The 26,725-nt window shown below is 40.4% G+C and overlaps 2 protein-coding genes across 2 annotated transcripts in view; both read right to left on the bottom strand.

The window, feature by feature from the left end:
* Window positions 1–4,696, bottom strand: part of LOC142662963 (uncharacterized) — a 119,616-nt gene extending 114,920 nt beyond the window's left edge. Inside the window, exon 1 of the mRNA XM_075841257.1 lies at window positions 4,629–4,696. The gene's annotated coding sequence lies outside the window, so the exon portion shown is untranslated. The remainder of the gene's footprint in view (window positions 1–4,628) is intronic.
* The window catches only part of LOC142662962 (uncharacterized), a 105,429-nt gene continuing 80,324 nt past the window's right edge, over window positions 1,621–26,725 (bottom strand). The window contains exons 3-7 of the mRNA XM_075841256.1: window positions 14,252–14,301; window positions 7,004–7,011; window positions 5,007–5,139; window positions 4,629–4,655; window positions 1,621–1,740 (exon numbers count right to left, since the gene is read on the bottom strand). Coding sequence (XP_075697371.1) covers window positions 1,621–1,740; window positions 4,629–4,655; window positions 5,007–5,139; window positions 7,004–7,011; window positions 14,252–14,301 — 338 coding nt within the window. The remainder of the gene's footprint in view (window positions 1,741–4,628; window positions 4,656–5,006; window positions 5,140–7,003; window positions 7,012–14,251; window positions 14,302–26,725) is intronic.

Raw genomic sequence — 26,725 nt, 5'->3', positions numbered from 1 at the left:
AGGGATGGGAAAATACATGTATTTATAGAGTTGGCCCTTCAGATCTCTGGTATTGTCTGAATTCATAATATGGTGATCAAAACTTGCAGCTATTTTTAAAGTGGTTGTATGGTTTGACGTCACTAGAGCTTGAGTAACAGCGCACATGTGGTGCTTACACCTGTTAATATGTACTGTACTGACAGACAATCTTGGGGACCATGGATATAGGGGCGGTTTGTTTATTTACATGACAACTGTCAGTATAGGTGGTCTCTATGGTCAAGATTTGTAAGAAATATTTATAGGGCCCGATGAAGATCTATGAGATCTATAAACATCAGTTATATGTAAATGCACCCTCTGCAGTTGTGATCAATAAAATCAAATCTTGGTGACTAAAGTTCCCTGCACAGTGGTGGCCAGGAACCTCGAATTGCATGGAAAAATGTGAAAAAGCCCATAAGTTCGAAGGATCGAGGGGGGTTCCGGCAGCACTATCAAGAATACTTATTCTTCTAGATTTGGTGGTGCAGGGAAATAATGTACATATGTCAGTGCAAAGTAGTTACTTCTATGAAGATGTCTGTCTGTTCGATAAACAAAAATGCATAGCATATACTATAATATCACAATGTACATACTACCCATATGTAACAGATATGTAAACCCATGATAGAGCATTAGTCTCCTTTTTTCTCAGCCCCACCCATATGTTTTACTGTTTTTGTCATAAAAATATTGTTAGACCAAAACTAGGGCATGGAGGGGGTGTTTTGGTCCCACCCTTCATCTCTACAAGACAAGTTCACATCCACTTTGAATTGCATTATAATATTTGTTGTTATCACTGAACACTCAAAAAATATCATCAATAAGGTCTAATAGGTTATTTGTGAACCTAACCATAAGAAATAGACCCCAGTGGCAAGTGATTGGCTCCAACGTCAGCTCCAAATGGGAGTGTCTTCAGCCGAATCTTTGGGACCCCTTTTTGTGTCAGAGCCTGGGCGATTTGGAGGATACTCTGATGGGACAGTCCACCCCTATATGGACTAATAACTAACTTTACCGGAGAAGATCACATTTTTAATAAAGTGACATGGAGTGATGTTATTTAATGGATCAGTGCCCAGCAATTTGTAAGCAATGATGCTATTTGTACTTTTCTACAATATCCTTACATTTACCTCAAGGATAAAATGGTTAAACATGAAAGCTTTTTTTTGTAACTAACTGGTAAATTGAAAGAAGACACTGCAGTTATTCAGCAAGATTACATGTTCTACATTAAATTACTATGTTGTGTCTCTTTTATTCTCCTTGTGTAGACAATCATTATCTAAATATATTTATTTGGTCATTTTATGTTTTTCAGGCTCCCTCTTCCTAATTAAATGCATGCCTGCAGTGACCATTATATGAAATGGCAGAAAGAAAATGATGACTCATGAAAGGGCTCAAAATAGAATGAAAAATCCCATTTATCTTTCTATGATGTTGAAATAATGCGCAAAAAAAATATCAAACATTTGGTGAGCTAAGTCGAATCTGGCTTGTTATCAAAGAGTTTACAGTTGTAAAAACATAAACATGCAATTAATTCATTACAATTTCTAAAACAAAACAATAAAAAAGGCATCATGGGACATTCCCTTTGAAACTCTCCATGGCTTCTGTAGAAGAACATCTGGCCAGTGGCACCAGCATCTTGATGACCATTTCGGCACTTAAGGTTTTCCTGTTTTGTTTGTCCCTGATCTTTTAAATGTCATTATATTAACATTTCAAAAGACAAGTTATAGCCTCTTATACATTTATTGTAGAAACTCGCCTGACACAGCAGCTTCCATGTCGTACAGGCGCCTAATTGTTGTATCTGGGCCACTAAACTGTTTCCTTTCCTCATAAAATGCTTCATGTTCAACAGAGGATGTTACACGTCTGTAAAAATTGAGGGATCTGCTATCACTCAGTTGTATTAAATATGAAGGTTATTTTAGGATATTGAATCATAATATATACAATAGAAAAAGAAAAAGGGTTTCCCTTTGAGTTTGGCCAGCATGCAAGGTTACTCTACGCAGAAATGAATGGGAGTTGAAGAAATTTTACATGGTGGATTAGCATGGGAGTTACAGAGGTCTAATATGGTGGATTAGCATGGAAGTTACAGAGGTCTAATATGGTGGATTAGCATGGAAGTTACAGTGGTCTGATATGGTGGAATACCATGGAAGTTAAAGAGGTCTGATATGGTGGATTAGCATGGAAGTTACAGAGGTCTAATATGGTGGATTAGCATGGAAGTTACAGAGGTCTAATATGGTGGATTAGAATGGAAGTTACAGAGGTCTAATATGGTGGATTAGCATGGAAGTTACAGAGGTCTAATATGGTGGATTAGCATGGAAGTTACAGAGGTCTAATATGGAGGATTAGCATGGGAGATATAGAGGTCTAATATGGAGGATTAACATGGGAGATATATAGGTCTAATATGATGGATTAGCATGGGAGTTATAAAAATCTAATATGGTGGATTAGCATAGCATACAGTGGTCTAACATGGTGGATTAGCCTTTCTTGCTATTTTTGTTTTGGGATTAACCCTATAAAATGTTGGATTATCAGGAACTCTGGACTATTTGTTGCAAGATTAACAGTATTTTACTATATAGCTAAATACATTGGGAAGCATGGTGGCTCTGTGGGTTCAAATCTGACCATGTTCTCCCTTTGTCTGTGTGGGCTTCCTCTTGGTACTATAGTTTCCTTCCACACTCTATAAACATACTGACAGGTTAACTAACTTCTTATGAAATGTACTCTTATATGTGTTTGACATAGAGACATTTTATTGGTCTGGTATGAGTGGTGACAGCCTCTGTACAGCGCTACAGATATTGGTGCGATAGGAAATTAATCCTTTTTTTAAACAACCTGTTTGTAGTTTTAGCATACTATAAAGGCTGTCAACAAACTTTTCCCTTTTAGTGCGAGACATTTTGAAACCATGTCAGGGTAAATTGCTAGGTAGGAAATACTGTATTTTCGGAGAAATAAAAATCATATGCTTATGACATTTTTCTACACAATTTTCCAGCCCACAGGCATGTTTTAGATGCTTAATAATGTATGATTAAAATGCACTATAATTTCTGCTGGCTGTATGATGTTTATAGAAAACATATGCAGATTTTAAATGTATTTATAAACATGTTTGTCATATTATATTTTTAGACTTGCCATTTAGTTTTTTTCGCCTGATTCCAATTTGAATAAATAGTTCAGCCTAAACCAACATTTGTTTAGTGGTACGAAGATAATTCTAAAAGTGTCCATACATGGTTAAATATTACACCACAACAATGAGGCACATGTATGGACAGCAATGGAACGTTTCTGAAGAGAACCACTCAATATTTTGTTGGAAAATCTATTTGTTATTATGCAGTTCTCCCATTTTCTCAGAGCCCTACTATGCTTGGAGCTCTACTGCCATTTCAGCGGAGGCGGATTAGGGAACAACATGACGTGTCACTAACCATAGGTGTCAGTGGGACATATGACATACGTACATGGCCATCTAATAAGGTTACTGACTTAAAATTGCGGACATAAAGTATATCATGAAACTGTATCACGTTTCATTCGAATGAGGACTCCTAGGCTTTCACGTCCTTAGAATGCTGACAGTGGGTTAGGAAAAAATATGCAAATATTACAAGTTTAGTTTTCTAATAGTCGGGAGAACTTAACCACCCAAAAACATTTTACCACGATGTGTAGATCTCTGTGTTCTTCTGGCAGACTCCCTACATAACATTACACCCTGATAACATGTACAATGTAGTCATCATCTACTCCGGATCCTACTATATCTACCAGAAGAACTATTTCTTTTCACAGATTATTAATGGCTCATTCAGCGCCACGATCAGGATGCAGGATAGGAGATGACCTGAGAGCCCTGCATCAAGAGCTATTGTTTCTTTTCCCCCAAAAAAAAGTTCATAAAATTTAATCAATACATTATATGTACCCCAAAATGGTGCTATTAAAAATACAACTTGTCCCGCAAAAAACAAGACCTTATACAGCTATGTCGACGCAAAAAGAAAAAAGTTATAGCTCTTTGAATGAAACGATGGAAAAATGTAAAAAATAGCTTGGTAATTAAGCTGGTCACTAAAGGGTTAAAAGTGATAGGCAGGGATCACCACAGTGCATTTTGGTAAGGCTTGCTTGCAAGCAATTATGGGGAATTCGGCCCGAGGTCATGTGATTCTTTGTCCAATCTGTAAAATGGTGGCCAGTGCTCACCGACATTTTGCCCCAATATGTGCGCTACGAATCCCAAAAGTTTCTGAACTCGCCAAATCAGAAACTTAAAAAAAATAAATCTGACGAAACTCGATTTGTGAGAAATCCATTAGTTCATCTCTAGTTATAATGCATGACAAATAATAAAAACACAATGCTGGGCTTATGGAAGTAGGTCTCCATTTTAAAGGCTTTTAAATATGATATTCATTATCTTATATCTTTATTTAGTATACGATGGGCACAAAAAGAAAAGAACATGAGCTACGAGTAATCAACAGAAAATTCATTAAAAGGACGCAAAAAAAAAAAAGAACACTTACCGGAAAACCAGGTCGTCCAGTAGGGCCCTAGAATAAAAGCAGAAGTTTAGTCATGACCAAAACACAGCTGTAATACATTAAGATTACAGAGATCAACCTCAATGAGAACACATTAGGAATACAAAATGTATTGTGAACAATTGTTAATGGTCATTTCTATGTTTCAAACCTGTTCATGAAATGATTCTATTGGTGACAAGCTGCCATCTCCCCTGCCCCCTACATTTATTGGGGAGAGCGGTCTTTGTTATTCAGAACTGAAATACTGATAATTGCGGTAATCACTTCTTAAAGTGGAAACCTATTAGAGCTGCTTGTGCTTCCACAACTCCTGGAAACTCTTCTTCAAAGGCAGCAGATAAGCACTGGTAGCCTTACCTCCTGGTCCATCAACGACAGATGTCGGGAAGGATAGTCATGGCAGTGCAAGTGGCTGTTTTGCTGCCTGTTTCCATGAACTAAGAGTTTGCTGGGGATGGGAAAAGCACGAACAGTCTTAAGGACACTGCTACTGTACATTGAAAGTAAGAACATTATTACATTTATTTTTAAATTATTATTATACATTGAGTAATTGGGGACTATGCTGGTGAGCCACAGCTCGTACATAGTAGCTACTCATAGCAAGTGTGATATTTGCACAGTAATTATATTGCCTTCCCAGTTTACAAAGCCAGCAAGATTACAAAGTAACAAACCAGTCTCAATGGCTAGAAAGTCAGCCATGGTGAATGGTTCTTGTTCCCAGCCCTACAAGTACTTAGCGTCTAGTTGTGTTTTAACCTAGTGCCAAATTCATAGAACTGGGCTTGCACTTTTAGTTTCTGGCTCGATCACTCCCGATTCCTGGCAGAGGAGAGGAGGAGGACACTGTTGTGACTAATGGGTGGAGGCACTGCTGTCAAGACTGGTGAAGTCAGGGGGAAGCTGCTATACCATAGGTACATGTGTGCAGCATGTGTCTAGTCTGTGATTGGCATATGTGCAGCATTGGTCCAGCCTGAGTGGTGCCTGTGCGGTATGTGTCCAATGTGTGGGTTTGTAAGGGTGCCAACACACAATTCTTAAACAGGGACCCTCTGCTTTTAGTATCTGACCCGAAGTTGTCTCCTAGACTTGAGAACAATTTGTCCAGACCTGATAGAAACTAAAGTACACCGCATAGTAAGCATCATCTGCACTGTTGGCACTTTATATGACAGAGGATATTGGGATCTACATATTTAATTATCAATAACTATCAGAGTCTGAACAATGTATATAACATTATCCTTATGAGAATAAATACCTTACATACTATTGGCCACTAGGGACTAAATACACGCACATAGTATGCACCAGAAAATGGCCATTATATCTTAGTTTACTAGGAGCTGCCATGTTTTATGCTACAGGGATTTCTATATATCAACTACCACCAGATATGACTCTGTGTGTGGCACCTTAAGGGAGTTTCACACTAGGTGATTATCAGGCAGACGAGCGTTCATATAACGCTCATTGCCGATAATTGTCCTGTGTAAAGAGGGCAGCGATCAGCAGATGAACGAGTAAACGCTCAATCATCCGCTGATCGTATAGTTTTAAAAAGTAAAATATTAGCGTTGTCGGCAGCGCATCTCCGTGTGTAAACAGGAAGACGCGCTGCCGACATGATAATAATGTATGGGGACGAGTGATCAGAGTAACGACTGCTCGTTCCCGTCTATAGCTCCTTGTGAAAGGATCAATCGAGCGCCGATCAACGATGTCTTGTTGATCGGCACTCGCTGCACCGGCCGATAATTGGCCGGTGTAATAAGGCCTTAACGGGGTAGTAATGCTATAGATTTCTTGGCAGCTATGACATATGATTTTCATAGAAGTAAAATGGAACCAGAATTTATCACCTCTTTTACCATTACACATTGAAACTCTCAACGTCATGATAGAATCATGGAAACTGTTACTGTTTTTTCATTAAATTCAGCATGCACACTACGAGACATAACTACAATTCCTACAATAGTTTGGTCATATCATGACTAATATCACTAGAAACCATAGACTATATTCAGAGATTACGCTGCCACAAAGTAGGATACATAAAATCTACACCAAGAACAAAAAAATGATGGTTTTAGTAAATGCATTTACGTCTCACTTCTTCTAAACCTGTCAGACATAATGTATAATTATGCACATACTTTACAACTCTTTATAGGTTTATTTATTTCCACTGTCATTCACTCTTTTCTAGGCAGCGTAGTTTATGTACAATGATTGGCATGTTCATTATTTGAAGATTATCACTTTTCAGTCACCCCCAACCCCTATAAACCTGTTACCAGCAGGAACACAGCAGGGAGTTACAAGAAGACATGTCAGTTACTTACAGGTGGCCCTGAAAGAGACAAGAGAAGGGGAAAATTAAACAATGTCTATGTGACTATATATACACATAATTATATCATTATGATATGATGCATGATCACAGATCTACAGTGTATAAAATAATATATCTTTCTTTTTGCTGAATTTAGCAAACAGATCTACTATGTAGCGGACATCATAAAGGTTTGTAATGTTTAACAATACCAACACCTTGACTGGGTCTAAAACATTCAGTGTAAAAGGTTAAAGGAGTATTCTCATCTTAAGCAATTATAGCATATCTGCAGGATATATACCATAAATGCCTGATAGGTGACATAGACTGCAGTGGCCATAAATCACTGAACAGGGGTCATCATACACTGGTTTTCCCAAAAGCTCAGAGTCCCAGAGGTAGGACCCAGACCTATCAGGCATTTATGGCATACTCCATGGATATAAAATGCTCTAAGCACTCATACAATTGCTATATAACACTATAGACAAGCCCAGTCACATGGAAATGATTAAAATAAACTAGGTGAAAAAAAATTCATTGTACAATGTCATCAAAGAGGAACTCTTAAGAGTTTCCTTTAAAAGGCGCTGATAATCATTCAGGTTTGTCTCAGGATAGACATTCTAGAGATATGCCGCCAATGTAAAAACGACAGGGGTCCAACTTCTTTGATCCCGACAGATCAAACAAAGTAGCAGTGGCGCTAGGACAGCCATGTGCCCCTTCATGTCCTGTCTGTTCCACTCATCTTTTTCTGATGGCCGCATGGTCGGCCCATTGTCCTCACTTCCTTCTGGCAATCTGCGGGGTCACAGCGGTTGGATCCCACAACAATTGGTTATTGATGGCATATCCTGGCAATATGCTACCAATGTTTATCATGAGACAACCTCTTTAAAAATGATTGAACACTTAGCAATACCATTTCTTGAAAACATCACAGTATGTACTGTATGGACAGCCAATAAAACATCTATGACTCTAGTCCCTGAAAGCTGCTTATAGACTATGGCCATAGATGCTCTATTGACTGTTTAATACATTACAAAGTGTGAGCACCTATGAGATTAATTCTATAGTCTTTACATTGGCAATCCCAGATAAGGCTAGATTCACATCTGGGCTCCCGTTCTGACGTTCCGTTGGACCTTTCCGTCAGGGGAACCCATGAACATAATCCAAACAGAAACCATAGATTTCTGTTTGCATCACCATTGATTTCAATGGTGACCGATCCGGTGCAACTGGTTTCCGTTTGTCACCACTGTTTAATGGTTCCGTCGTTTTGACAGAATGAATAGTGCCGTTGACTACGGCATTGATTCTGTCAAAACTACGGAGCCCTTAAACAACGGTAAAAAAAGGAAACCATTTGCACCAGATCCGTCAACATTGAATTCAATGCTGATGCAAACGCAAACCTGTGGTTTCCGTATGTTTCAATTTGGATTCCGTTCATGTGTTCCCCTAACCGAAAGGTCTGATGGAACCCATGAACTGAGTCCCGGCACAGATGTGAACGAAGCCTAACTGGTAAAAAGAGAAAATATGGTGTGTTGCACCTACTGCTAAAACTACTATAAGTGCATTAGGTCTACTGTATTGTCTGATATTGCTGCAAATCTTCTATCACCAGTGGCTGGTCTTGGTTAGATATTTTAGATATAAACCATCACATAATACATCTTAACTATAAACATTTACTAATAAAAGGATGTAGACTAGTACACGTTTCAAGTCCAACACAAACTTTTAAAAGCTAGACATCTATCATAGAGCAAAAATTAATGATAAAAGAGATAGCAATTTGATCCCAGGACAATTCTAGTAGTAATATTATTAACTTCATGTCCCTTCTACATTTATAAAAACAATGAATTAAAGCATCTTTGGCAATGAATGCAAAACTAAAGCTAAAATAAATTAGCGATGTAAAGCTCATTATCCCCATATCTCCAATCACTGAGGTTCCTAATTTCATAATGGAAATGTTCTGCATATAATACAACAAAATGCTCAAAATTTCCAATAACATGGGGCAGTAAATCAATCCAGCACAACACAACACATTTCCACAGGTTAATACCACATAGGAAAAAAAATAGGTATACGAACAGGTATTAATAAATTCCCACCCACTAATGCTGTCCTCACACATTAGATTAGGTATTCACCGACTATCCAATGTGTATAAAGACCTCTCGACGAGGATCGGGCATGTTGGCTTTAAACATACCCAATTCTTCTGCAGAGGGAGAAGTCACTGCGAGAAGTGATTGAAGGAAGGGTTGTCTCACTCTTCTCATTAAAATAAATACACGCACTCATTAAAGTCAAGAATGCATTTTTATAGGGGTGTCAAAGTTAGTGTAATTCAGGCTCTGTTCACATCTGCATCAGTGCCTCCATTGCAGATTCTGTCAGATTTGATGGGAAAAATAGTGCTGCATGCAATATAAATGGAAACCACAGTGCAGATCCTATTTCACATGCCTAATAGAGTGTGTTCATTTATAATTCCACATATATGGAGGGGACGGAGGGAAATGGGGGAGTATGTATTATAAGAAAGAACGCTAGGGATTGCTGGGAAAGGAGGGTGACATGGCCCAACTACATGAAAATTTGTCCATACAAAATGCTGATCTTTTTGGACTAGTGGAGAGCATTCTAACACTCTTGCCTTGGGCACCAAGAGGACTTGTTCCACAATTCAGCTTAAATGTAAGGCTGACTATTGATTATTATAATTATAACTGTAAGATTGACATAATTAAACTTAAACATAACATATAATAGAAGTAACAGTAACGAAAACTCTAAAACAATTAATGAGATATCTGTCTGTGAACATCTGGCATCGGGAGCCATAAGGTAAGTACTCTAACCATTATACGCAAGTAGAAGTATATGAAAACTTCCTTCTTTCCTCCTGACCCTGAGTCTTTTCACCTCATTATCCCTTTGTTTGTCCCCATTCTCACATCTATCCATGTGTTTCAGCAGTAAGTTCGCAGCGTGCTAGTGTCAAATGAGTCAATTGCAATGGCACAATGACAGCTCTGCTGCTGTTTCTTCACTAGATGAAGTTCGATGGGGAATATTTCACTTGGAGAATTCACCTAGAGCAGTTCAGACCATGTATGACTAGTGGTGATAGCAGAAAACTGACCTAAGCTGTTTGAAGCTATCGTCTTGCCGCAAAGCATTATGGTCCCAAATGAGGTATTTTTAAGAGAGATTTCTGCATCTTTGTATACATATAAACTGTAAATATGATGACAAAAATTGTGATTAAAACAGTATTTTTCTATATTTATACATTCATTCATGTGTCTAAAATGATGTTGCATGTGCTGTTATGACAATGGTACACCACAGTCCTGGCATATTAGGGATCACTGACAATTAGAGTGAACTCAACTGTATAAGTCCCTGTTCTATTAGGCCTTATTCACATGAACGTGTCAGTTTTGCGCGCGCAAAAAACGCTGTGTTTTGCGCGAGCAAAAGTTCAGTGTGGCATCTGTATATGGTGCGTGGCTGCGTTATTTTCGCGCAGCCGGCATCATTATGACACTCTGTTTTGATGTTACGACACAGTAAAGAAGGGGGGTCTTTTATGTTTCCGTTCACTTCTTTACCAACTGTAGCGTGAATCACGCGCGTCACCCGAAAGTGCTTCCGTGTGCCGTGCGCGGTTTGCACGCACCCAATGACTGCTCAAAACACGGGCAAGTATAGGACATGTCATGGGTTTTACGCAGCGGGCATACGCTGCGTGAAAATCACGACCTGTCAGAACAGCCCCATTGACTTACATAAGTCCGTGCGACGCGCATGATTTCCTCTCGCGTAGCACGGACATAATACACTTTCATCTGAATAAGGCCTTAACAGTAATAATAAACATTTCAGCAGCACAAATACAAACTAAAGTGGCTTAGCACAATTTTTCCAATACATGCCTCTCTTGTGGAATTAATTCTTAACTTTTTAGGAGGATATAAGACAGATTGAAATGCAGTCTATTATGCCTCCTTTAGTATGGGAATGATGACTGGTTTACAAGAGTAACTGTACTTTTACAAATCTTTTTCTATATCATAGAGACATATCAGAATTTTTGATCATGGGGGTCCGAATTCTAAAACTCCCACTATCGCTGAAAGAAGGGGAAGAAGTTCTCAGCTGAATGCTCTGCACCTTCGACTATGATCGTCTCTCAAATTTTCATCCTAATGAGCAGAGCTTATCATAACAGAAGGTGCAGAGCGCTCGGCTGAGTACTTTTGCCGTTGGTCTGATCAAAACTTCTGATGTCTCCATGACATAGCAAAAGTTTTGTGAAGTGCAGTAACTCTTTATTTATTTCTGTTGCTTATATTGCGCCAACATAATAGGCTGAACTGGATAAACATGGGGCTCACAATATAAATTCCTAATCTATATGTTTTTGGAGTGTGGGAGACTGAGGCATAATAAAATTACTACACTCAAGACTTAAAGGAACCCTAAAATTGTTATATACACAAATAATAAAAAGAACTTCCAGCAATTCTTCCCTTAGTCTTCTCTTTTCCTTTTTTTTGTGTCCATGGAAATTAGACATTTCCTTTCTTCTCCATCTCAAAAACTCATCTGGCTCAAAAACTCAATGTGAATCTGTCCATACACTAGACACTTTACACAGCTATTCCTCCTGACTCACCCATATACATACATGCTTAGCTCATCCAAGCGTATATCTATATTTAATGGGGAGAGTCGAATAAGACTCTTCTGGCAGCGACTTATCTCACGCAGAAACAACGGATCCTTCTTTCATCTGCTATTGGGGGAGAGTTGGGACATTCCCATACACATAATATAATCAGCTGGTTTAGCTGAAATTGGGGGGTTCTGCCGACATTCATCTAATGTGGATGGGCACCTTTAGACAACTGGCTGCAGAAGGAACCTTCCCAAACAGCTTGGTCGCCAATAGTAGACTAGCAATGCTAAGACTTACCCTCTTGGTTAATCACTGCCCCTCAATTGTCAGCCAGATGGAAATGGAAGATATCAGGGTGAAAGTAACACCTGTTTTCTGCAAGATATCTACAAGTTTATTTGTTGCAGGAGCATGCAAAAAATCCTGTAGACTGACAAACAGTGTCGGAGAGCTTAGCTCTTGTTTTCTTTTACTATTCATCTTTAGGTTTAGTGTTTATTAAAGGCCCATTTACATGGGCCTATGATCAGATAAACAAGCATTTGTACAAAAGCTCACTCCCGATCATTGCTTTGTGTAAACTGGCAGCAAATGATAATTCATCGGCAGATTTCATCTTATATGCTGCCCTAAAATGATCGTTGTTCGTAGCACATTTCCCGGTGTAAACACGGGATGTGCTGCCAACATAATGTAAACTGTATGGGAATTGAACGATCGTATTAACGATCGTTCATCCTAATACAGTTTACATTGCCAGTGTAAAAGGTCTTTAATGAGGGCCAATCAACCTGTAATTATCGCCATTTGGCGTGCCTTATGGCCACAAATCTACCCATGTAAACCAGCCTTAAAGGGGTTTTCCCACGAGAGACATTTTTCCACAGGATATGTCATAAATATCCGATAGATGCGGGTCCACAGGGGGTCAGTATTGGGCCCTCTTCTTTTTAATATATTTATAAATGAGCTTGTACATAGTTTACAGAGTATAATGTCAGTATTTGCAGATGATACTAAGCTCTGTAAAGTTATCAGAGGAGGATAATGTAATACTACAGAGGGATTTTGGCAAGCTGGAGGTTTGGGCAGAGAAATGGCAAATGACGTTTAATGTGGATAAATGTAAGGTTATGCACTTGGGCCGAGGAAACAGATTTTACAATTATGCATTAAATAGTAAAACACTGAGTGAAGCTACCACTGAAAAAGATTTGGGGATATTGGTGGACAGTACATTTTCCTTTATCAATCAGTGCCAGGCAGCTGCTGCCAAGGCAAATAAAATCATGGGATGCATCAAAAGAGGCATAGATGCTCGTGACAAGAACATAGTTTTGCCTCTATACAAATAACTAGTCAGACCACATATGGAATATTGTGTACAATTTTGGGCACCTGTGTATAAGAATGACATGGCTGAACTAGAACAGGTGCAAAGAAGGGCGACCAAGGTAGTTAAGGGAATGGGTAGATTGCAGTACCAAGAAAGGTTATCAGGTAATGAGTACTAGATTCTGGAGATGGGACATTGATCCAGGGATTTATTCTGATTTCCATATTTGTAGTCAGGGAGGAATTTTTCCCCTAATGAGGCAATTGCCATCAACCTCATGGGGGCTTTGCCTTCCTCTGGATAAACACGGTAGGATTATAGGTTGGACTTGATGGACCTTTGTCTTTTTGCAACCTTATCAACTATGTAACTACTATGTAACTATGAACAGAGGGTACGCTGTATCTCCCTGGATCCGTATTCTGAATAGTCACACGGAGTTTTTTGCAGGAGGAAAATTCCTCCTGCAAAAACTGCTCCAGTAGGTTTTTGCACAGTGGTTTGACAAAAACTCGTCAAAACACTCGTCGAGAGTTTTTTTTCCTCTTTCTGACTCATTGAAATGGGTTTTGGAGGAGGAAACCGCCTCAAGATGGGTCATGTTGCTTCTTTTTACCACGACGAGTTTTTTTTACTCGTGGAAAAAAAACTCGTCTGCCTCCCATTGAAATCAATGGGAGGCATTTTCGGGCGGTTTTTGAGGAGTTTTTTGGTGTGGTTTCTGCCCCAAAAAACTCGTCAAAAAATCCGTGTGAACAGGGCCATGTTCTCCTCCTAATCTAGCAACTGCTGTAAAGACTGGCAGTACCAAATATAGAAGCTAGAGAGATCAGATCAGGTCATAGTTTTATAGTTCCGCATTGAATCAAGGGTATATGGGTGCGATATTCATAAAAAGAAAAAAACGCACTAATAAAGTAAATGTTGCATAATCATTCTTATTCACAAAGGGAGTCACACGTATGGTATATAAACAAAATCAGCGTGAATCTGTGAATTTACAATGCAGCACAGCATCCAAGTCATGTGCTGTACATTTGCAGAATTACATTTGATCAATAAAAGGAGGAACATAATAAATAATAAATAATAAAAATAATAATGATAATAATAATAATACTGTTGTTCTGAGTAATATAAACAAGCATAATAACATCCATGAAAAAATGGATACCATCCCAGTAACCATAAAGAAAACATACGGTACCTGGCTCCCCATTTTGTCCTCTCTTTCCCCTTGCTCCAGGAGGCCCTGGTTTGAGAGAATTAAACCAGTTAGGGAGTAGGACAATGTAATGCTCGGTGGAAATTTCATGGAGATAATTGATGGTAAATGATAGATGCCAAGTGCACCGTCATGGCACTGTTTTTATGGGTCAGATTAGATAATGTGATTAGTGCACATTCTGTCAAATTCACATGCAATAAAGCAAGCAACAGGCAGATTTCCTATAGAATTAATATCTATAGGAATATTACTGTTTTTACAAGATCTAGGTAACAGATAAATCAAGATTGATTATATAACATATATAGACTGTTTATAGACTTACTAGGATTATATGGGATAACACATTATTGGGAGAAGAGTTGGAAGAAAAAGTTAACCCTTTAGAATTGCCAGGATTTTTGCATGGTTACTAATAAAACGTGGTCCGATTGTTATCAAAGTCACAATTATAGCCAAGCACAATCCAACTAAACTAATAATACTCAAGCAGTTGTACTGTTCATGTCTTCCAGTGAGCATATTGAGTAAAGATCCACAGGGCAGGGTGAAAAAGTAAGCAAACCCTTGATTTTAATAACCTGTCGATTCGCCTTTAGAAGCAATCACCTCCCCAAACGTTTCCTGTAGCTGCAAACAAGATTTGTACAAGATTGAGGATAATTTTTAGACCATTGTTCCATGCAAATGTGTTTCAGTTCATCACTATTTCTGGAATGCCTTGCGTGTACAGCCCTCAGGTCATGTCACAGCATCTCCATAGGGTTAAGTTCAGGACTCTGACTTGGCCATTACAAAACCCAAATCATCTTCTTTATCCAAACAAACTTTAGTTAATTTACTTGTGTGCTTTGGGTTATTGTCTTCTTGCACCACCTAATGTCTCTTCAGCTTGAAGTCATTGACTGCTGCAGTTACATTCTCCTGTAAAACGTTTTGATACACCTTTGACTTCAGTGTTCCCTCAATGATTGCACGTTGTGTCCATTCCCTATGGCTGCAAAGCAGCCCCAAACCATGATGCTCCCTCCACCATGCTTCACAGTTGGGATAAGGTTTTGGTGTGCAGTGTTTTTTTTCCTTCGTATAGTGCTAAGGACTCATTGCGTATTTGTTATAAAAAGTTCCACTTTTGTCTCATCTGTTCCTCAATCATTTTTCCAGAAGTATTGTGGATTATTTAAGTGGTCTCAGGCAAACTTGGGATCGGCCTCAATGTTGTTTTTGGATAGCAGCAACTTCCTTCGCTGTGTCCTTCCATGAACATCATTCTTGTTCAGTGTTTTTCTAATAGTGAACACATAAGCAGTTTGTCGTAGAGTCTACAGTAGGTCTTTTGCTGTTATCCTCGGGTTCTTTCTCAGCTCTTTCAGAATTTCCCATTGTGCTCTTGGAGTGATCTTAGCAGAATGCCCACTCCTAGGGAGAGTGCTAACAATCCTGAAATTACTCCATTTTGTAGACAATTTGTCTAATCGCGAATTAACATACACCCAGGTCTTTTTTTTAATATATATATATTGAACAGCGCCAAAGCATGTGGATTAGGTTCACATTTTGGACAGATACTTGATTCCCTCAACCCCATGATATGTAGCCACTTGGGTGAATAATACAAACAATTAATCATGAACGATTGTGAAATACCATGTGAGAGATTCCTGGATGAAGTCCAGATCTCACTAAAAATACGATCCCACTGAAGGTAACCCTGCTCTTTAATTCCTCCTCCCACTTTTCACATGTCGGGAGGGTTGACCCTCCTGTTAACTTCTGATAGTTGTTTGCTTCTAGGCATGGTTCACACTAATTAATCTTTCTTTAGAAGAACAGATTTGTCAGTAACCAGGCTTTGTGTACCTTTATTTAATGGGCAAAGCACCTGTGAATCCTACACTTCCAATCTCATCTCCTTAATTGAAACAACTTTTGTTAATTAGCTCTTAGAGAAGTCATTAACAAAAAGGTTCAAAGACTTTTTCTACCTTCACTGTGGAAGTTTACTCAATATGCTTAATAAAAGACATAAACAGTGCAACTGCTCGTGTGTTATTAGCCTAGTTAGAGTGTAGTAGTCTATAATTGTGACTTAGATAACAATCATTTATTAGTAATCAATGCAGAGATTTAGGTAATTCCTTTTTCCTGTAACTGTAGATAAAGAATTATTTGGATGCCTATCTGATTGAATCATTTATTGCTGAATGTGAAACCAACCTTAGGCCAGATGAATAGCACACTGCTACCGTGCTAAAGTCCCAACATCAAAGCAAATCCAGCCCCAAAATAAGCCCTGTGTCTAATAATGATCCTCTTATGGGAAAAATCTGCTCTAAAATATTAATGACTACTATTCTCTATTCATGGCACAGTCAGAATTACGGTGGTTTTCTGTCTCCAGAGAGCAGTGGGTTTTGGGAAGTCAGATAATAGTTATACAGTCACATGACCTGGGGCTAAAATACTGTCTGTTTTAGAGTTCAACTAGCTGAATTTATTCAAGAGACCCAAAATATGAAGGACTAAACTGAATTACAACCCTAACTATGTGATTGATTCAGTCTATACGTGGGCATACCTATTAGCATGCCCACACTCAACATGAAGGATAAACATGCCATATTTTATAGAGAATGCAAAAAATCAAGGAACCTTACCCATATCAACAATCATGGAAGCCTGGTATAGGGGTTCTATACATGGTATCCAGGCTTCCATGATTGTTGATATGGGTAAGGTTCCTTGATTTTTTCTGTCCAGTTTGGCTTCCTCTGAATTCTATCCAGGACCATTGTGTCTATATTTTGATGGTTTTTTTATGAGGTGATAGCCATCTGCCGAGTTACATACCACCCATTCCATATACCCTTACTATGAGGACTATAACATACAGTGTATTGTTGTAAATTTATGGCACGTTTGCTTTTCATGTTATACTTTGTAACATTATAGAGTCTTCTTATCCAATATGTACCTTTTTAAATAATGTTTGTCTTATTTCTGTGATCAATAAAAATGCATTAGATTTTCATATACATGGCTCCACACTCCGCTTTTTCTCTGTATAAATGTTTATTAAGGAGTTGCCCTGTTCACACAGAGTTTTTTGACGAGTTTTTTGGGGCAGAAACCGCGCCAAAAAACTCCTCAAAAACCGCCCGAAAATGCCTCCCATTGATTTCAATGGGAGGCAGACGAGTTTTTTTTACCACGAGTAAAAAAAACTCGTCGTGGTAAAAAGAAGCAACATGACCCATCTTGAGGCGGTTTCCGCCTCCAAAACCCCATTTCAATGAGTCAGAAAGAGGAAAAAAAAACCTCGACGAGTGTTTTGACGAGTTTTTGTCAAACCACTGTGCAAAAACCTACTGGAGCAGTTTTTGCAGGAGGAATTTTCCTCCTGCAAAAAACTCAGTGTGAACACAGATAATGCTTCTTTAAGGCATTAGCTAGCCCGTCACTATATTGCATTAGGAGTTTATGCAAATATAAAGTCATCTCATTATGTTTAGAGGGTAGGTGAGTTAATGACAGCTCTATTGTATTGCTGAAGACCTACATAAAGTGTGATACTACCTATACACACACACAGATAAGGCTGTCGCTCCCGCGTTGTTGGGGGAGAGGCGTGGGGAGAGTACTATAAAAATCTAAGACATTTCTCTGCCAATTGAAATAAAGCACACGTTCCCTGCTATAGTGCCTACACAGAAAATACACAAAGAAAGTGTGTAACTCCAATATGGCCGCCTCAATATAGTTTTGAAAAGTAAATAGCAACAACGTTTAAAAAAACCAGAATAAACACATTATTTCTCTTTACATCTAACTAGTGAAAAGAAAATGCAATACATGTGACGTTCCTTAATAAAAGGTGCTGGACATATCGAGAACATGGCATTTTGTGAGGTCATATGGTAGATGGATTGATCTCGTGTGCTGAATGTATCAGGACTGACAGAGAGAATTAATCACATACATCTCCATATGACTCCTACATTGCTGTCAGATTTGTAAACAGTCCTGATACAAGTCCTGATCTTATGCAATCTGGCGGCTCCATAGGCATTCCCAGCTGCTGTCTGTAGTAGGTGGCACTTCTAGCAGCAGATCATAAAACACACACCACTTGTAACCACACTAACCCAAGAAGAACACAACATGACTCTGGAACTACAAACTATAGAAACCTCGCTGAACGTCCGTCTGTTTCACATCAGCTGTGACAATAAATCATATTGTTGTTATTTTTTTAAAGGAACATCTTTATTGAACTATAAAAGAAAAACGTTCAACCACAGCCGTCAGTTCAGAGATAAATAGTGATACAGACATAAATAGTGAAGTCAACCAAACAATAATGGAGAGTGAGTTAGAACTTTCAACTCAATGCGTGGTAATAAATATGAAGGGCGGCTAATACTAGACCAACCCAGAGACCCTGGTTACAATGTACATGATACATTATTAATAACAATTATTCCAAAATATAAAAAAAACGGTTCACAGGAGCTTCAATAAAGAGGAGAGGGGAAGAGGGGGCTCCACATATCCCGCTAGTGCAGAGGTTGTATGCAGGAAAAGATAGGGTGAGAATTCACGATTAGATGACAGCGAAGATACCCAGAGGAAAGCTAATTTGGGTGAATCAAGTTAGCCTGTGTATGTGCATCACTCGCCCAACGGCTCCATACAATTGTCCTATGCATCCCCTGGCTACATATAGTATGTTATGTCGTGATGAGGCCCCTTCACTCAAATAGTAAAAACTTTGGCTGAAAACTTTTATTGAGGATCCAAAATAACGTTCACAACCAAACAGAATACGCAAAATGTATGATTCACAACTGGGGGTTATCACACTGACTTTTAGGCCAAATGTACACAATGCGTGCAAATCTGCAGCGTAATTCAGTACCAGCAAAGTAAATGAGATTTCAAGAAGTCTCCTCTACACATTGCGTTTTTTATCTGCATGTAAATTGACCTGCGGTGCGTATTTTAAAATCCACAGCATGTCAATTTATCTTGCGTTTCCGCTTGCAAATTGTATCTGACTAGATTTAAAAAAAACGCCAAAATCTGCAGCATGAAAACGCACCTATTTCCACGTCGAAATGTATAAAACGCAATCAAACGCATCAAAAACGCACTATTATGTGCAAATTCTGCACCAAACGTGTGCATTTAGCATTAGAGGCCACTGCCAAAACGTATCCAAGAAAGTGCCATCAAAGGAGCGGCATTTAGGACACCCTTTCACCGATGAGAAATAGATTGTGATATTATTAAACAACGAAATGTAATACAGTGTATGCGAAGGTTGTTAATGTTTGCAATATATATCACTGGATCAGGGATGAACAATCACCAACAGACATGGACATATATATATATATACAACCGACAAAGACAGAGTGGTGAATATGCACCTTCTTTGATCTTTTATCTTTCTTGTCATCTATTTTAGTAAATAATTCTGGAACATACTGTATTTTCTTACAATTCTGTGTTGTGCCGTTCCTCTGTTGGTGTATGTTCACACGGCCTATTTACGGACGTAAATCGGGCGTTTTTGCCCCGAATTACGCCCGAAAATAGCGCCTCAATAGCGCTGACAAACATCTGCCCATTGAAAGCAATGGGCAGACGTTTGTCTGTTCACACGAGGCGTATATTTACGCGCCGCTGTCAAATGACGGCGCGTAAATAGACGCCCGCGTAGAAGAAGTGACCTGTCACTTCTTTGGCCGTAATTGGAGCCGCTATTCATTGACTCCAATGAATAGCAGCGCTAATTACGGCCGTAATTGACGCGGTGTTCAAGCGCCTGCACATGCCGGTACAGCTGAAATTACGGGGATGTTTTCAGGCTGAAACATCCCCGTAATTTCAGCCGTTACGGACCCCCGCCGTGTGAACATACCCTTGTTCCTCCAAGAAATTCATGAATAAATTGACAACTGGGTGTTACCAATCCCCTTGTCAAAGGGGCGTGTCTCTGCACAGTCTCCCTCTATCAGCACTGATTTGACAATTTCAGTCTGTGTAGGGGCACACCCCCAAATGGTAACACCCTGTTGTCAATTTAGTCATGCAGATGTAGCCATCTTTATCTTGATTTTTAATGCATTAAATACATTGTGGCAAGAAACTTTAACTTAACTTTTTCAATGACTTTTCAATGGCTTTTGTTGTGTGATATCACGTTGCAGCAAGTTATCAGAGTTGAGATTAACTTGGCTACATCTGTACATTTCTAGGAGGAATAACAGAGGAACAGCCCAAAGTAGAGTTCTAACAAAATATGTTCCTAAATTGTTATCTTATGGGGAATACAATTACTTACTAAAACATACATCTCAGGATGGGTGACACGTTCTCTTTAGGGAATCCTCCAGCTCTGTGGGGAACATATATTTTTCCACTAAGCAGCACCCAAATAATTGTGTGCAGTTACCTAGCAACAAGTTCTGAATCCAGTGGGTGACTACGCTGTTTTTTAAGAAAAGTCTAGCACACTATTCCATAGAAGAGCATTGATGTCACCTCACTATTACTTCTGTACGATGCATTTCTCATGGTGAAAAGATCATAAAATATACATGCTTTCTAATTTTACTAATCTATGAAAGTGTCTGTGGCGGATCTTAAACATCATCTTAAACACCATTGAGTATATCAAAATGAGTCTCATTTATCAAAACTGTCTAAAAGTAAAACTGACCTTGCTGCTGATAACAACCTATCACAGCGCAGCTTTCATTTTTGAAGCACACTATAAGAAATAAAAGCTGCGCAGTGATTGGTTGCTACGGGCAACAAAGACAATATTCATGAATTTCCACCAATGTATCCAACTGTTTGGCAATGTGAATATGGTTTTACGTGAATGCAGAACTGTCAGTATAATGATATTTCCTATTATACATCTATGACATAATACTGTCACATTTTCAATCTTTGTCTACAACACATTTCACTTTTCTCCTTATTTCTTCTGTTTAATATTAACTTCTAGATCTAAAGAGCTGTAAATAAATGTGGCAATTCTGAAAAACGTGCGTGGCTTGTGACATCCCTAAAGCTTTCATTACAGAAAACGACATAAGTCAGGATGGCAGATTCTACAAAGTGTAATACCACACCACAGAATGTCATGACATGCGCTGACATTATATGGCATAGAAGATTTTCCTCTAGGGGAAAAAACATACGGAATATGGAAATCAAGCCAACATAGTCTATTTTTTTTGGTTTCAACTGTGTTTTTATTGAAAATTTTTCAAAAATATACATATAACTTAGAGCAGCATGAAGGGCCATGCAATTCACATAGTAAGACAGTAACTTTCAATAGACAGACAAAACATCTGGGAAAAAACACAGGGGTTTAAGGGGGTGAGGGGGGGGGGGGGGATAGTCGGAGCTCCACCTACCACCTAATCTTGAGTTCCCTGTATCCAATACTTGTCCCACGGGTCCCACACCACTTTGAACCTGTCCAGTTCATTGTCAATAGAGGCCGTCATATGCTCCATTGTACGTATTTCCCTAATTCTAGTTACTAAGTCGATGTGGGAGGGAGGGGTTGTCTGTCTCCATTTCCACGCTATCAACGTCTTAGCGGCTGTGAGAAAGTGTCGAAAGAGTCGAGCTGGTGATTTCCCCAAAGACCTAGGGGGAACATTTAGGAGGTAATGAAGAGGGTCTAAGGGAATATCCTGCTGCAACACCGCCAATGCCAAGTTCTTAACTTCCAACCAATACTGTTGTACCAGTGAACAGCTCCAGAAAATATGGAACAGATCACCTCTCTGACCTCTACATCGCCAGCAATCCGACGGAATACCCGGATTGAAGCTATGCAAAAAGGCAGGGGTGTGGTACCAAAACATAAGGATTTTATATTGGTTTTCCTTATATGCAGTGCAGATGGAGGTTTTAGCTGCTTGCGACCAAATAATCTGCCACAATGAGAGCGGGATGGATTTATTCAGTAAGGCCTCCCACTTCAACATGTATCTATGCCCAGGCGGAGGGGAACCCTCCGGGGATAGCAATAATGCATAAATGGCTGAGATAAGCCCCCTAGTGGTGGTAGCATACCGACATAACCTTTCGAAGCTTGTAGGTGCAGTAACCCGCGTGGATCTAAAAGTTTGCTGCATGTAATGTCTAACCTGAAGATAGTGAAAGAACGCAGCGGAGGGAATATTATGATGTTTTTGAAAGTATGAAAACGGGTGAAGCTCTTGCGTGTGGGGATCAACCATATCAGCCAGGTGAAATACCTCAATTCCCGTCCACAATCGGACTATTCGGGAGGTAGTGCCCCCCGGAATAGTGGGAGTGTAGAGTACCGAAGTCAAGGGCGGGCAACCCGATGCCAAATGGAAGCGGTTTTTACAGGTTTCCCACACCTCCCTTTGAAATCTCATGGGACCCAATAAAGATGCAGTCGGCATTACCAGTGGGTCACCCCATAACAGGGAGTTTGGGTGGACCGGGGCCATCCATAGCTTCTCTATTTCGGTCCATTTATTGTACGCCCTTAAAGACACCCAGCTGGGTATGCGACGGAGGTGTGCCGCCCAGTAGTACTTCACCACATCAGGGACCGATAGCCCACCCGCAGATCGACCCGATAATAAAACTGATTTCGGAATTCGATGTCTGCCGGAATGCCATATGAACCTGAGGATAGAAGACTGCATGGCCCGCAATTCCTTCATAGGTACTGCTACCGGCAAAGTCTCAAAGTAGTACAGTAATTTAGGGAGCAAGGTCATTTTGACCGCTGCTATGCGCCCAAAAAAAGACATGGGAAGAGGATCCCACCTGGCCATTAGCTGACGTAGCTCTACAAACAGAGAGGGGAAATTAGCCTTGTAAACCGACGTATAGGAGGGAGTGAGTTGAACTCCTAAATAAGTCAGGGAGGTTTCCTTCCAGTTGTAGGTGTAGTTGTGTTTGAGTAGCTGGAGCTCCTGGTGTGGGACATTAAGAGGGAGCGCTTCCGTTTTAGATGTATTAGTTTTATATCCTGACAGCCTCCCATACCTACGGAGAACTGTAGTAAGGTTAGGGAGGGAGGTATGAGGTTTAGTGATAGTCAAGAGGACATCATCTGCAAACAGGGAAACCTTAAACTCTTTATCTTGTATCTGGACCCCCGCTATATCCCTGGATTTCCGTATTTGAGCTGCTAAAGGTTCTATGCATAGCACAAATAAAAGTGGGGATAGGGGACACCCCTGACGTGTACCATTCCAGATTTGAAACGGAGGGGAGGTGGAGTGTGGGAGTTTAATTGCCGCTGTCGGTTTGGAGTAGAGACCACGCAGTGCTGTCAAATAAGGGCCCGAAATCCCAAATGAATTTAGAGTTTCGAACATAAATGGCCATCCCAAGCGGTCAAACGCCTTCTCTGCATCTAGACTAAGAAGGATCGCCGATTCCTTTTGCTTTTGGAGGGCATCAATGAGGTCAAGGGCCCTTCGTGTGTTGTCTCCTCCTTGCCTAAGAGGCACAAAGCCCACTTGGTCTTTGTGAATCAAAGAAGGGAGCCAAACATTGAGTCTATTAGCTAGAAGACGGGTGAAAATTTTTAGATCCGAATTCAGAAGGGCTATGGGTCTGTAATTGGAGCACTCTGCATGGTCTTTACCCGGTTTAGGGATCAGCGTGATATGAGAATGCAGGAATGTTTGAGGGATGGGAGAACCCTGTAGGAATTCATTAAATAAGGAAGCCATCCGTGGAACCAAGATCTCTGCAAAGGTCTTATAATACCCATATGTAAAGCCATCTGGTCCAGGGGCCTTACCACTAGGGAGGTCCTTCAATATATCAAACAATTCCTCCGCAGAGATCGGGGCATTCAGGGATGAAAGCTCCTCATCTTTCAGTTTAGGGAGAGCACAGGAAGAGAGATATGCTTGCAGCGTTTCCCTCCGACGAGCCGGATCAGGTGGTAAGGTATTTGGCAGGTGGTATAAGGATTTATAATAGTCATGAAAAAGTGTGGCTATCGTGTCTGGGTGATGCTGGAGTATGCCCGCCTTATCCCGAACCGCCTGTGTCTATTTTTTTTGCCTGTTGAATTCATAACAAGAGTAACAGTAGGGCCGCCTAGACTTCCATGGCTACCTGCACATGTTGCATATTTTGCTGTGGAAAATACGCACCAAAACGGCACCAAAACGCAGGAAATTTGCAGGTAAAAACCGCACCTGATTCACACGAAAGCTGCGCATCTCGGACGTGCAAAACTGCCGTTTTTCACGTCCGAGGTGCATCTGTGCTCAGCGCTGTGGGACGCGATATCACGCATCCCCCATAGTTGAGAGTCTATGGAGGGATGTGTGATGCCCGTAAAGAACGGACATGTCCTATTTTCCCACGGACCCATCACACGGTCCGTTGAAACAACGGCTGTGTGAACGGCCACATTGAATTACATAGGTCCGTGGGACGGTCGCTGTTTCAACGGCCGCCCCACGGACGTTTAACACTCTCGAGTGAATAAGGCCTAAGGATGCTGTGTACAACACAGAGGTAGTCAGCATGAGACCTACCATGTTGCTGTGAATTTTGCCACAGATTTTTGGAGAAATTACAAAGAAATATATGTTTTTTATACAGTTGCATATGTCTGGTATTTACTGAAAAAAAAATTTATACTGCGCGGTATACAAGTTTTTTGCATATAGTTGTATTAAAAAGCGTAGTTGATTACACTTTGAATACAGTTGAAGGTATACCGATGTATAGTGACCATATGTACGCCAACAGGACACTCTTTTGGCACTCTATAGGTCAGGCTTAATTTCTACTGTTTTCAGAGCTCCTATAATGAGTGGGACAGTTAAGGAAGTTTTACAGCGTGTAAACAGGGCAGCGATCAAAAAATGAAGGAGCAAATACTCGATCATCTGCACGTCATATCGTTTTAAAAAAGTAAATTATCACCGTTGTCGGCAGCACATCTCCGTGTGTAAACAGGGGGACGCGCTGCTGACATGATGATAATGTGTGGGAACGAGAGATCAGAGTAAGGACTGCTCGTCCCCATCCACAGCTCCGTGTGACAGGAGAAAACGAGAGACGATCAATGATGTCTCGTTGATCGGCGCTCGCTGCACCGGCCGAGTATCTGCCGCTGTAAAAGGCCCATTAGTTTTCCCTTCCTCAGGTTATTGTACAGTACTTGATGTAAAAATGACACTTCTTAGATTGCAATTCACAGCAGGAAGCTTTGTGCAGAGATAGAGCCGGCAAGCAATGCTGGGAAAGTGCCGCCTTGACTATAGTACAAGTTGTAACTCAGGATCAGTACAAGATAAGTAATGTCATTTAAACTATAAAATGATGTTCAAAGCTGAGCATACACTTTACTATTAATCCTAATAATAATCATTATAATAAAAAATATATTCTATATGGTAGCAAAATGTTATTTCCAATCTGAAAACCCAGGTGGTTGAGATTTTAGCCATCTAATAACTTTTCATTCTCATTTCTCGCTCCAAGATCTTCACCTACTGCGTGCACGTCTATATCGACACTACCATTATATTCTCAGGGGTGCTAGCCATGGGATTTGCAATTCTATCTGCAAAGTGTGTGCTGTGAAAATATCCATATGGGCTGCTGTAAGGGAACTTTACATGTATAATCATCAATGTATAGCCTTTCAGCAGCCTATAAAGATGCCAGCAGTGGCGTAACTACCGCTATAGCAGCCGTAGTGGTTGCTACGGGGCCCGCGGCATGAGGGGGCCCGTGTCGCCCGCCGGCATGGGCCCCCACCATGGCCGGAGGCTCCGCTAGCAGCCGCTATGGCTGCTACAGCGGGACGCCACTGAACACTACAGCAGAGCAGGGAGGTATCTCCCCGCTCTGCCATTAAACGAAAGACATGTATCCCCTATCCACAGCATAGGGGATACATGTGTGATCGCTTGCAGCGATAGGGAGAACGGGGGACAGAAAGTCCCCTGAAGTTCTCCATCACAAACCTCGGACTTCCGGGGTCTGTGTCGGCAGCTCCGTAGAAATTAATGGAGCGCCGGTCGTGCATGTGTGCATGCGTGACCAGCGCTCCTTTCATTTTTATTGAGCTGCGCAGACGCTGGAAGTCAGAGGTTCTCCCTATCGCTGCCAGCGATCACACATGTATCCCCTATCCTGTGGATAGGGGATACATGTCTTTTGACACTGTAGGTCGCCTTTTTTTTGGGGGGTTGGGGACGCTGTATGGCGTTCCCTACAGGGGGGGCTGTATAGCGTTCCCCACAGGGGGGGCTGTATAGCGTTCCCTGCAGGGGGGGCCGTATAGCGTTCCCTACAGGATATCTACAGAGGGGGCTGTATGGCGTTATCTAGAGGGGGCTGTATGGCGTTATCTACAGAGGGGACTGTATGGCGCTATCTACAGAGGGGA

Source organism: Rhinoderma darwinii, chromosome 11, assembly GCF_050947455.1.
Source record: "Rhinoderma darwinii isolate aRhiDar2 chromosome 11, aRhiDar2.hap1, whole genome shotgun sequence".
NCBI lineage: Eukaryota > Metazoa > Chordata > Amphibia > Anura > Rhinodermatidae > Rhinoderma > Rhinoderma darwinii.
This window is presented reverse-complemented; position numbering and strand designations above follow the sequence as displayed.